Source organism: Eurytemora carolleeae, unplaced genomic scaffold, assembly GCF_000591075.1.
Source record: "Eurytemora carolleeae unplaced genomic scaffold, Eaff_2.0 scaffold532, whole genome shotgun sequence".
Taxonomy (NCBI): Eukaryota; Metazoa; Arthropoda; class Copepoda; order Calanoida; family Temoridae; genus Eurytemora; species Eurytemora carolleeae.
In genome coordinates this window covers 12,995-25,593 of record NW_019396726.1, presented here as the reverse complement: position 1 = coordinate 25,593, position 12,599 = coordinate 12,995, and the positions used below count along the sequence as shown (strand labels likewise).

The 12,599-nt window shown below is 32.8% G+C and overlaps 2 protein-coding genes across 2 annotated transcripts; both read right to left on the bottom strand.

The window, feature by feature from the left end:
* Nucleotides 1-200: 200 nt before the first annotated feature.
* Nucleotides 201-3,723, bottom strand: LOC111707854 (uncharacterized). Its single transcript, XM_023481035.1, has 6 exons — nucleotides 3,709-3,723; nucleotides 3,516-3,604; nucleotides 3,392-3,446; nucleotides 2,600-2,781; nucleotides 2,086-2,164; nucleotides 201-303 (listed from the first exon to the last, which is right to left on the bottom strand). The coding sequence occupies exons 1-6, from the start codon at nucleotides 3,716-3,718 to the stop codon at nucleotides 218-220; spliced, it is 501 nt and encodes a 166-aa protein (XP_023336803.1). The 5' UTR covers nucleotides 3,719-3,723; the 3' UTR covers nucleotides 201-217.
* Nucleotides 3,724-6,130: 2,407 nt separating this feature from the next.
* Nucleotides 6,131-11,075, bottom strand: LOC111707853 (uncharacterized). The gene is made up of 8 exons (XM_023481034.1): nucleotides 11,070-11,075; nucleotides 10,841-10,987; nucleotides 9,031-9,118; nucleotides 8,696-8,771; nucleotides 8,255-8,359; nucleotides 7,897-7,968; nucleotides 7,015-7,100; nucleotides 6,131-6,445 (listed from the first exon to the last, which is right to left on the bottom strand). Exons 2-8 carry the CDS (start codon nucleotides 10,918-10,920, stop codon nucleotides 6,146-6,148), a joined length of 807 nt encoding a protein of 268 aa, XP_023336802.1. The 5' UTR covers nucleotides 10,921-10,987; nucleotides 11,070-11,075; the 3' UTR covers nucleotides 6,131-6,145.
* Nucleotides 11,076-12,599: the final 1,524 nt, after the last annotated feature.

Below are 12,599 nucleotides of genomic sequence, written 5' to 3'. Positions count from 1 at the left end.
TTTAAATTTTATTTCAGCTTCATTTTCCAGATTCTTTTGGCTCTCACTACCCCCCACTAGCTTTTCCCAAGCCGGGGGAGTCAAGGACAGAAAGAATAAAGGGAATTGAGAGAAATTTTTAAGGTAATAAATGATGATATACCATACCATTAATTCCAATTCTTTATTCTTTTTCTTTTATTGGGATTAACTCAATAATGTAATCTTCGGAATAATGTTAGAATGTGTTCACCTGAACAAGTTCTGTTATTCCGTTAACTATTACGAGGATCACTGGTTCTACGGAGTTTGTGCTCAGATATCCTAAAATAACATGTTCTACGGAGTTTGTGCTCAGATATCCTAAAATAACAGGTTCTGCGGAGTTTGTGCTTAGATATACTAAAATAACAGGCTCTACAGAGTTTGTGCTCAGATATCCTAAAAAAACAGGTTCTACGGAGTTTTTGCTCAGATATCCTAAAATAACAGGTTCTACAGAGTTTGTGCTTAGATATCATAAAGATATCATTAGATATCATTTCTACGAAATTTTGGCTTATATATAATAGAATAGCAGGTTCTGTGGAATTAGTGCTCAGATATCCTAAAATAACAGGTTCTACGGAGCTTGAGTTATTAAGATATTTATAGAATAAAAGGTTCTACAAAGTTTGTGTTATTAAGATATCATAGAATAATAGGTTCTACAGAGTTTGTGTTATTAAGATATGATAGAATAACAGGTTCTACAGAGTTTGTGTTATTAAGATATTTATAGAATAAAAGGTTCTACAGAGTTTGTGTTTTTAAGATATCATAGAATAACAGGTTCTACAGAGTTTGTGTTATTAAGATATTTATAGAATAAAAGGCTCTACAGAGTTTGTGTTTTTAAGATATCATAGAATAACAGGTTCTACAGTGTTTGTGTTATTAAGATATTTATAGAATAAAAGGTTCTACAGAGTTTGTGTTATTAGGATATCATAAAATAAAAGGTTCTACAGAGTTTGTGTTCTTAAGATATCATAGAATAATAGGTTCTACAGAGTTTGTGTTATTAAGATATCATAGAATAACATGTTCTACAGTGTTTGTGTTATTAAGATATTTATAGAATAAAAGGTTCTACAGAGTTTGTGTTTTTAAGATATCATAGAATAACAGGTTCTACAGTGTTTGTGTTATTAAGATATCATAGAATAACAGGTTCTACAGAGTTTGTGTTATTAAGATATCATAGAATAAGAGGTTCTACAGCGAGAACCAGAAAAATCAGTATTTGGTTAAAAATTGCAAATTAGTATCTACAAGGTGTTCCAAAAAACATGAGAATTCAGTGAGGAATTGTATATCGTCTTTGTTATGAATTAGCATTGTAATACCTAATTTCAAAAGCCATAATATTATTATGTCTGCTAGAATTTATTTTATGAAAAGGGTCAATGGCTGTAAAGATGTGTCTATAATGTCTCCGCAAGATGAACAGTAAAGACGGACAAGTTTACTCTGTCTGTATACTGCAATTTTCTTGTTTTACAACCGTATGCAGTCAAAACATAAACAAACAAAATGTGAACATAGCAGAAGAAACTCTAACAGATTACAGCTATCTCAGTAGGTATCACTATACTAAATCAAAGAATTATTTAAAAAGACGATTTCGAATTTGTCACTGAATTCCCATGTTTATTGGGACACTCTGTAGTTAGATTATTAAATATTCCCGAATATCTAATGAAGTTATTTTTCAGATATCCTAAAAACTTTAAATCACAAGTAAAAAGATTGGTAATTTCCAAGAAAAAAATCTGTGCCCCCCCTTTCATCCCCGTCGTTTGGTCACCTTTCAAATCCTAAACTAACCTAATGGTTAAAGATATTTTTTCGGAAACCCGGTTTCATGAAGAGGGTGAGGCAGTTTTGTAGATAACAATTTTTTAATAAAAAATATTATTTCACATGGTTTCTATAAATTATCTTTTTGTTGCCTGATTTCTTAAATTAAAATCTACGCAAATGCATTGACCCCCAGAGTAGGGAACTCAGGAGTTTTGTTTACGCGACTCTCTTAAGTTTTCCTCCCTGTGTCAAATACAATACCTGCAATGACTGTATAGCTAGCGTAGAGAAAAATACCAAAAGCACTGATAATCATTAGAATATCATGCTCATTATCTGACTGCAACAAAAACCATCATTTTTAAAATGTTAAAAATTTAAATTTGAAAGTTATTATTAGGAAAACTTGAGTCATATTTTTATAATCTAACAGATTCCACTTAAAACTTTTTTGGCAAAATAAAGTTCGGAACTTTTAAATACAAAAAGCATAATCTAGAGTCTTAATATCTTAATATCCACAACGAAAACTTTTCATCTGAAGTGCTTAATCCGTAAAAAGAAGCTAAACTTGGGCAAACTTTCATTGGCTAAGATCAGATTTTTCCTGGCTTTTGATTGGTTGATGTTCTTTAGTAGACTCAGATTTCATTAGTGTAATTCTCGATCTATTAGAGGGGATTAACCACAAAATATGAGGATAAATGCTTACAGAAAAGATTAATGATTCAAAAGTTCCAATCTCTGATTAGTTTAGAATGGTTTGAATCGGTTCCTGAACAAACTGAAGGTTCCTGATCTGGATAAAACCGATAATGATGGCGAGGACCATCAAGCAGTTGATGATGGTATCGTTCACGTTGATCATGAGAACTGCGATCAAGTGGAAGTTCTCCTGGTTCACCAGAGCAAAGTAGAGGATCAAGGTGATGGTGAGGGTCACCAGGGCCAGCAGTCCTGGCGAACAATATCAGTTTTTAAATGAAAAAGTTTGGTTTGGTTGAGAAATAAATAATCGAAATATTTGGTTTGGTAATGACTGATAAAAATATTTGGTTTGGTAATGACTAATAAAAATATTTGGTTTGGTAATGACTAATTAAAATATTTGGTTTGGTAATAAATGGCTAAACTTTTTAGTTTGTATTGAATGATTCAACTATTCGGTTTGGTAATAAATGGTTAAACTATTTGGTTTGGTGATAAACAGTGAAACTACTTGGTTTGGTGATTAATGGTTAAATTATATGGTTTGATAGTAAATGGTTAAACTATTTGGTTTTATAATAAATGGTTAAACTATTTGGTTTGATAATAAATGGTTAAACTATTTGGTTTGATAATAAATGATTAAACCATTTGGTTTGGTAATAAATGGTAAAGCTACTTAGTTTGGTAATGAATAATTAAAATATTCGGTTTGGTAAAAATTGGTTAAGCTACATGGTTTTGGAATTAATACCATTATGGTTTAGTAATAAGTGGTTAAATTATGTGGTTTGGTAATTAATAATCAGATATTTGGTTTGGTGCGTAGATCAAATCGCGGATTTGTTTGAAAAACTACCTAGGAACAGCCCAATAGCTGAAGATGACCAATCCATTCGAAGATAGGGTCGCGGCTAAAATAAACAAATTTGTTATTGCAGGTCTACTTCGCAATAAAATGAAGAAAATAAAAGAAAAAAAACCTTGTGATCATTGACATCATCTCCCTCGCCAACCATTTTGAATATTGGTCGTCTTCCAACATTCTTCCACATATTATAGATTATATGCCCTGCATCAAATAGGAAAATTACTTATTTTTGTGCAATGTACGGCAATGTACATTTAGGGGAAAGTGAAATAGAAAATTGTGGAAAAATGTGAAATTTAACTAACCTCCAATCATTGAATATTAAAAAAGATGCAGAGGTTCCTATTTAGACAAAAATTTAATGTACTAAATAAAACAAGACATTCATATATATCGTCCTGTTACGGGCGGTGCCGGACCCTTCGCCCAGTTCATAATAAAATAAGAAAAGATCGAGGAAAACAATCCAAAGCATTTTTTTATAATGAGACAATAATTGAATAATTTTAAATGGAGTGTTCGCGAAAAATGAAAGGGGGTATAGGTTTACGGCGAAAAATAAGCTTTTTGAATTTGGAGGGACGCTACGTTCTTCGGAATAAGTAGTTTTTAACAATTTTCTCCTTATAGACGCAGCAGATAGAAGTAAGATTAGAAGCGACCGAAAGCCCTTTTTTTCGCCGTAAGCCTATACCCCCCTTTCATTTTTTGCGAACACTCCCTTTGATATATTACCAGTGATACTACAGTTAGATTTGTATGTCGATGAACCTTGAAATGTTGTCTAGTTGAGTCAGAAACTACTTGAGCAAACTCTTCAGATTCTACTATCTCACGTACAGACTCCCTGTACATAAATATATACAGACTCACTGTACATAAATATATACAGACTCACTGTACATAATTATATACAGACTCACTGTACATAGGTATATACTGACTCCTTTTACATAGAAATATACAGATTCCTTGTATATAGATATATACAGACTCCTTGTACATGAATATAACCAGACTCCCTGTACATAGATATATACAGATTCCCTGTACATAGTTATATACAGACTCCTTGTACATAGGTATATACAGACTCCTTTTACATAGAAACATACAGATTTCTTGTAAATAGATATATACAGACTCCTTGTACATAAATATAACCAGACCCCCTGTACATAGATATATACAGACTCCTTGTTCTTGTACATAAATATATACAGACTCTCAGTACTTAGACATATACATACTCCCTGTACTATGTACAGTGTACATAGATATATACAGACTCCTTGTACATAGATATATACAGGCTCCTTGTACATAGATCTCTAAGACTCCTCCTTGTATATATAGATATATACAGGCTCCTTGTACTTAGATAAAATACAGACTCCTTGTACATAGATAAATACAGGCTCCTTGTACATAGATAAAATACAGACTCCTTGTACATAGATATATACAGGCTCCTTGTACATAGATAAAATACAGATCTCGACTGTACACATGATTACAGCCAGTAACTGAAAATGGATTTAAAACATATAAAATACAGATCTCGACTGTACACATGATTACAGCCAGTAACTGAAAATGGATTTAAAACATGTGTCACACTTCAATGTTAATATTTGTCAAAAACAACAAAATTAAATTTTTTTGCAATATTTTAGCGTACTTTTTGCAATATTTTAGCGTACTTTTTGCAATATTTTAGCGTACTTTTTGCAATATTTTTAAACCTTGTAAAGTTACCTTACAAGGGTTCTAATCCAGATACAGCAGTTGGTTGCCAGCAGATGCATTAAACCAAACTTAGCAATAATCTTGTTCTTCTGTATATTCATCCTAATCAGAAGAAAGTAATTCGTATCAAAGACTAATTTTTCTAATCTCTACAGTGATAACTAGAAAAATCTGAAATAGGAAGACGACTTTTAGACTTAATGTTTTACTTTATTTATTCCAATTTGCATGGAATTCAGCATAGTCTTCATTATCAAAAATCCTCGAAACAGGAATAAATGTTTTCCAATCATGAAAAATACTAAATATTATGAAAAATCAACTATTTACGAATGCGTCGAAAAATAATCGATGACTATTTTTTGTAATATCTGAATGATTTAATTAGAATTAAATTGATTTTTTACGATCCGAGTTGAATGTTGCATCTTTCTGAATTTTTTATGGACACTACTTTCTTCGGTATGAGTCGTTTTTAACAATTTTCTCATTATAGACGCAACAGATGGAAGTGAGACTAGTAGCGATCAAAAGCGCTCTTTTATCACATTAAGCCTATACCCCCTTTAATTTTTCGGTAGATTATCAGCAATATTTCTGACAATATCTGTTGTGAATAGGGGTTACCCCTTCTTAGATGAAAGGTCACTTGAAATTGCGCTTACAGTCCCTTTAAAAGGATGGTGTATTTTTCGACCTACGCAAATTCGCTATTCTCCATTTCTGACCAACGCCAAATCCGCTATGCTACACATACGACCTATTATAGCACGTGGTTTTACAGCTGCTAGATGGACTTGTTGCCACAGCGGCCGGCCCCCTAGCCTGTCCTAGCCGCAGTTCTAGGCCCAGAAATTGTCTTAGGCTAACCTAACCCTCTAATAATACAAAAATAAACAGCTGGCGAAGTTCCGATATTGCAATAGGTCGGAAAGTTAGTAGGTCAGAAATTTAGTAGGGGGATGTTGCGTATATGGAATGTAATATTAAAAACTAACCTAACCCAGTGTAAATTAAGGTGCCCAGACCGAATGCAATAGCTCCCATCCTCAGCATCATACTTCCATGACTTTTCTCATTCTCTGACGTCATTAGTTTAACCAGCATCTCCTTCTCTCTCTTCTGTCCTGGTATCATGGTTGAACCAGATCTCCGAGCTCCGGACTGTACTGCTAGACGTCTTGTATCTCCTGTGTCTCCAGGTCTACCTACAACCTCCTTCACATCCATCCCTGTAGCAATCTTCATCTTTCGGATAAATTCGTCCACCTCATCTTGGGTCGTATCACGCTCCTGAAATAAAAATACCTACATTTTTGACTGATAAATAAATATAAGAATTAATTATAAGAGTTCGCAACTTATACGGGTTTTATAAATGTGGCCTGAGGTTCGAACTTTTGTTTGATTTTACAATGACTAAACTCGATATTCACAATAGAAACGTTAGATTTAAAGCATTTGAACATTAATCCGCTAGTTAATCCACAAGGATTTTACTTAATCCTCTAAAACACCAAAAATACGGAATATTGCTTTCTCATAGAGATAAAATTAATAATTAATTTACTAATTTACTGAAAAAGAGATAAAAGATAACAACTAATTATTAAATTATTATTTTGGTTCGCAGTGCAAGCTTGGGACAAAATATAATTCAAAAAGCCTTCTTGATAAAGGTAAATTTCTCATGTGAAATTTACCAAGAAGTAAACATACATGAATAAACAATATTTTCATAAAATATTAATAGTAACCCGTCCTCTTATAGTAACCCGTTCTCTTATAGTAACCCGTCCTCTTATAGTAACCCGTTCTCTTATAGTAACCCGTCCTCTCTCCGTTCTTTCTATATCTCCTACCTTCCCTGTAACTTTGACTCTGAGAACGTAGAAGAAGATGTAGAACATGAAGATTATAGACCCAAGATACAGGTAGGTATAGAACCCTAAACATGAAGATTATAGACCCTAGATATAGGTAGGTATAGAACCCTCAACATGAAGATTATAGACCCAAGATATAGGTAGGTATAGAACCCTAAACATGAAGATTATAGACCCAAGATACAGGTAAGTATTGAACCCTAAACATTAAGATTATAGACCCAAGTTACAGGTAGGTATAGAACCCTAAACATAAAGATTATAGACCCAAGATACAGGTAGGTATAGAACCCTAAACATAAAGATTATAGACCCAAGATATAGGTAGGTATAGAACCCTAAACATGAAGATTATAGACCCAAGATATAGGTAGGTATAGAACCCTAAACATAAAGATTATAGACCCAAGATATAGGTAGGTGTAGAACCCTAAACATGAAGATTATAGAACCAAGATATAGGTAGGTATAGAACCCTAAACATAAAGATTATAGACCCAAGATATAGGTAGGTGTAGAACCCTAAACATAAAGATTATAGACCCAAGATATAGGTAGGTATAGAACCCTAAACATGAAGATTATTGACCCAAGATACAGGTAGGTGTAGAACCCTAAACATGAAGATTATTGACCCAAGATATAGGTATTGAACCCTAAACATGAAGATTATAGACCCAAGAAAATAGACCCATTAAAAACGTCTTAAAAGTACAATTGATCACGTTTGCAACAATTTAAACCCTTTTTTACGATACCATCTCTAAATGCAAGCTATTTATCACTAAGATTTAGGCCATATATTGACGTGTTTAAGCAAGTCGGAAAAAGATAGGTAAAATATTTCTCATTACTTGCCTTTAGTTTCGAAAAAGTCCATCGGAACCTTCTCTGTGATAACTTCAGTAGAGACAAAAACCAGGCAAGAAACTAAATTATCCAACGATTTTTACTCTTTATAATACTTTTATATAACTAAGAGGGGCTGTATGTGTAAGTCTACTGATCTACAACTTTTAGAGTAGAATTGACCTGATTGCATACAAGTGCTCCAATATTCAGAATATAGATACACAGTTTAAGGAAATTTGTAGAGTTCTTCACATTTTGAGCTAGGAAAACAACGATATCTTCCACATTCTTGATAAATTAAAGGTTGAATGGATAATTTAGGAAATTGGCAATTTTGTTTTTAAAATATAATATCCTAGGTTTCCTATCAGCATCATAGCGTAGAGAGCTGAAATGGTTGAGGTTAGGCTCTTCTTTGCGATATCCAGGTTGAAGGGTAGATCTATAACTCCCAGGTTTTCAAATATACCTGGAGAAATCATTTAAACCATCCATTTTCTAATTAATTTTATTTTAATGTACTAGCTCTCAATCAAAGTCAACCAAGTACAGGCTAAGGCAAATCGGTGAAGAGGGTCGTGAGTTCTGAACAATCTGATCCTTAAGTTAACGACTTAAGAATATATATGCTATCAAAACAGAACAAAACTGCATTAATTAATATTTCAGTTTTTAGAAAAACCTTAGATTACTTTTTCGAAAAGAAAAATATATGTTCACAGTCGGTTTCATTTTAGAGTTAATTTAACCTAAGAAGACAATTTATTTTTTAAAATCTATTTTAAAATTTTTGGATGGTTCTCTCCTGTACTTGTATCCTTTCTTCTAATCCCGAGAAAGGGATTGATCAATCCTGGAGCCAGGAGTAGTCCGTCATTACTCTAGACACACAGTTTTATATTGTTTAAAGGGACTGTAAGGGATTGTTTTTCTGAACTTTTGATTTTGAGAGAAAAAAGGTTCGCGGATTTTTTTTGGGCCATTGGAGTACCAAAAAAAATATAAATAAATAAATAAACAGGTTGGGAAGTAAAATTATGAGACGACGAGGGCAGAAAAAATATAATACTAAATTACGGAAAAGGAAATGTAGAGGGGAGGGGGGATAGAGAGAGAGAGAAATTGAATGATAAAAGTTACCTTCCGAGGATCTTTGTTAAATGTTGCGTCTGTAACAATATCTTCTCCTGGAGCAGGACTGTAGGCAGGTGGAGAGTCTGTATTTAACCTAGGACATGGAGAATATCAAGGTTTATTTGTCCTGGATCCTGTATCTATCCTAGTATATAGATAATATCAAGGTTTATTAGTCCTGGATCCTGTATCTATCCTAGTATATAAAGAATATCAAGGTTTATTAGTCCTGGATCCTGTATCTATCCCAGTATATGGAGAATATCAAGGTTTATTAGTCCTGGATCCTGTATCTATCCCAGTTTATAGAGAATATCAAGGTTAATTAGTCCTGGATCCTGTACCTATCCTAGTATATGGAGAATATCAAGGTTTATTAGTCCTGGATCCTGTATCTATCCCAGTATATGGAGAATATCAAGCTTTATTAGTCCTGGATCCTGTATCTATCCTTGTATATGGTGAATATCAAGCTTTATTAGTCCTGGATCCTGTATCTATCATAGTATATAGAGAATATCAAGGTTTATTAGTCCTGTTATTATGTATCTAGCCTAGTATCGCTACTTGAATCCCTAATTACCTGAATACCTAAATACACAAACACATCCAAATTTTGTACGCTTTGCAGTTAGGAACCCTAGTTACAAATCCTTAAATTCATACTGCATTGCTGTTTTAACTTTTGCATTTTTATGTTAAAAACAAGTTTATTTTTTCATTACTACGTCCATTTTCCTTGGGTGTGTTTGTGTATTTAGGTATTCACGTAATTAGGGATTCAAGTAGCGTTGCTAATATCAATGTTTGACAGTCTTTATTCAGAGCTGTCTAATAGAAAATGGTGTTTATATCTAGAATTTATTGAATAAATGATATCATGCTATAAATATCCATATAACATCTCAAGTACTAAAGGAGTAAAATAGAGCAACCTGACACCTGTAGATTAGGTTTACTCAGACCTTGACACTTAAACTGCAATTCTAGGAATATTTATTGGAAAACTATATTCAAGCATTGAACCTTGATCAGTTGATTTAATTTGAGTCTATACAACTTACAGCTTCAATTATTTCAGGTTTACATTTCTCAGGTTTACTTATCTTAGGTTTAATAATCTTAGGTTTTCCTATCTCAGGTTTACTTATCTAAAGTTTACTTATCTCAGGTTTGATAATCTCAGGTTTACTTATCTTAAGTTTATTTATCTCAGGTTTGATATCTCAGGTTTACTTATCTTAGGTTTACTAATCTAAGGTTTACTAATCTCTGGGTTACTTATCTCAGGTTTAATAATCTCAGGTTTAATAATCTCAGGCTTAATAATCTCAGGTTTACTAATCTCAGGTTTACTAATCTCAGGTTTACTAATCTCAGAATTAATAATCTAAGGTTTATTATCTCAAGTTTAATAATCTCAGGTTTAATAATCTCAGGTTTACTTATCTCAGTTTTACTAATCTCAGGTTCACTAATCTCAGGTTTACTAATTTTAGGTTTACTAACTTCAGGTTTACTAATCTCAGGTTTACTAATCTCAGGTTTAATTATTTAAAATTCGGTGATGGTGATGGACCAAACCTCTGTAGATTAAAAGAAGTAGATGTTAGTTCCACATTTATTGAAAATATATTTCGGTCTGGGTTGACCCTCGTTAGTTCTTGAGATTGTTTCTGTCACAAAGATTAAAAACAACCATGACTGCTTATATCCAGGTTAATTTCCGCTTTAATAGTCTCAGGTTTGATAATATCCGTTTAAATAATCATAGGTTGGGTTTGGGATTAGAAAACCTTAATCCAGGTGTCCTGACCTGCTTGTGGGTTCTACTGGTAGAGACGTGGTCCTGGAGAAGGTTGTAGTATTCTCCTGTTCACCTTCTCCTGTACTCATCTCTAAGCCTGGAGAACTACAGGTCTCTAGCAACAAGTAACATCGACCAATCTCATCATGAACAAACCTTAAAAGAAATATTTTAATTTCTGTTCATCCTGATCCTGTCCTATACCTGATCCTATTCTATACCTGATCCTATCCTATACCTGATCCTATCCTNTCTCCCTTCTGTCAAATATATTTCTCACCATCGTTAATCAGACTTGATCTCCCTTCTGTCAAATATAAATGTAAACTAAACGTTATTATTTATATTCCTTTATGACACTACAGGGAGTTTCAAAATACACAGGATAAAATAAAGTGTCAGATTTAAAAAATTTGAACCACTTCTCAAGTAGCACACAATCGAAGTGGTTTAAATATACTATAAAAACAATTTTTATACTAGAAACCACTTAAATTTCATAAATTCATTCTACCTTTGTTTACCTTACAATCCAATATCATAAAAGTAGTAATCTCTGCATGTCTGTTTATATGTCCGATCATAGCTCATGAAACCAGCGTATTCGGGAATTTGTCCAGGGGGGTGGCTTAAATTTTTTCTTTTTCCAGGGGGGGGGATCTCCTAAAGGTTTGAACCTTGATCGGACGGAAAGTCTGACTCCTCTATACTCCTGGAGCCTCTCTGAAACAAAAAAATGCGGATTTTTTTGCAGCAAAGATAAAGAACATAATTTTCTAAATTCAACACTTATTCGACACTTAAAAAAACGACTAAAATTTCCCAGAACAAGAATGAAAAGAGAGTAAAACTTAAATAATTTCTTTTATTTCATCGGAGCTTCTCTTTCCATTTACATTTATTTCCAAAATGTCGGTTTAGTAATTTAAATCAATAGAAAACTTGAAAATAAAAAAAAATACATAAATTTGCTATTAGTCAGTAATTAAAAAAAAACGTTTTAAAAATTCGACAAAGTTCGTTAAAATTTCCTTATCATTTGAGATTAAATCACGGCGTGAATTATAATTTCTATTTTTTAAAAGTACAATTGTGAAATATAGAATTCCTAGAAGACGACATTTTCACTGTAATAAAATGTTTAATTGGCCAATATATATATAATTAACTAGTATAGGAGAACCTGGTAGGAACTGTGGATAAAACCAACTGATCTCGTTAACAACATTTTCTTGCATATTTACACACTCAGTTATATTTAAAGTTTTAAATTTAAGTTTAACAGGCTCCGTATGCAGGGAATGTATCAGGTTTCATGAAGACAAGAGAACTGCAGAGAAAAGTATCTTCTGTCAGGTTCAAGATATCAATCCTATCTCCGGGTCCTACCTTTGATCTCAGGTCAAGTTTGTGTTTTCATTGTTGTAATCATTTTAATGCTTTAAAGAGATCAATAAAAGTCATTATAGAAGCTATCATGACTCGTACCTTCAGGTTTCACCAGATTTATGAACATAGGAAAATTGCAAAAACGCTAAATGTGATTGATGTTTAAAATTAAAACGTTCCTCAAGTCCGGAAAACGCTCCAGAAAGTAATAAAGAATTTTAAATTACTTTCTGTTCACAAAAGAAATGATTTGATAGATGCAAATTTAAATACTCTAGATGGAAGTTTTAAAGAGTGCAATTAATATTCAATTCACACTGGTACCCCCTTTATACCACCCTATATACCCCCTATATATACCCCCTATATACCTCTTATA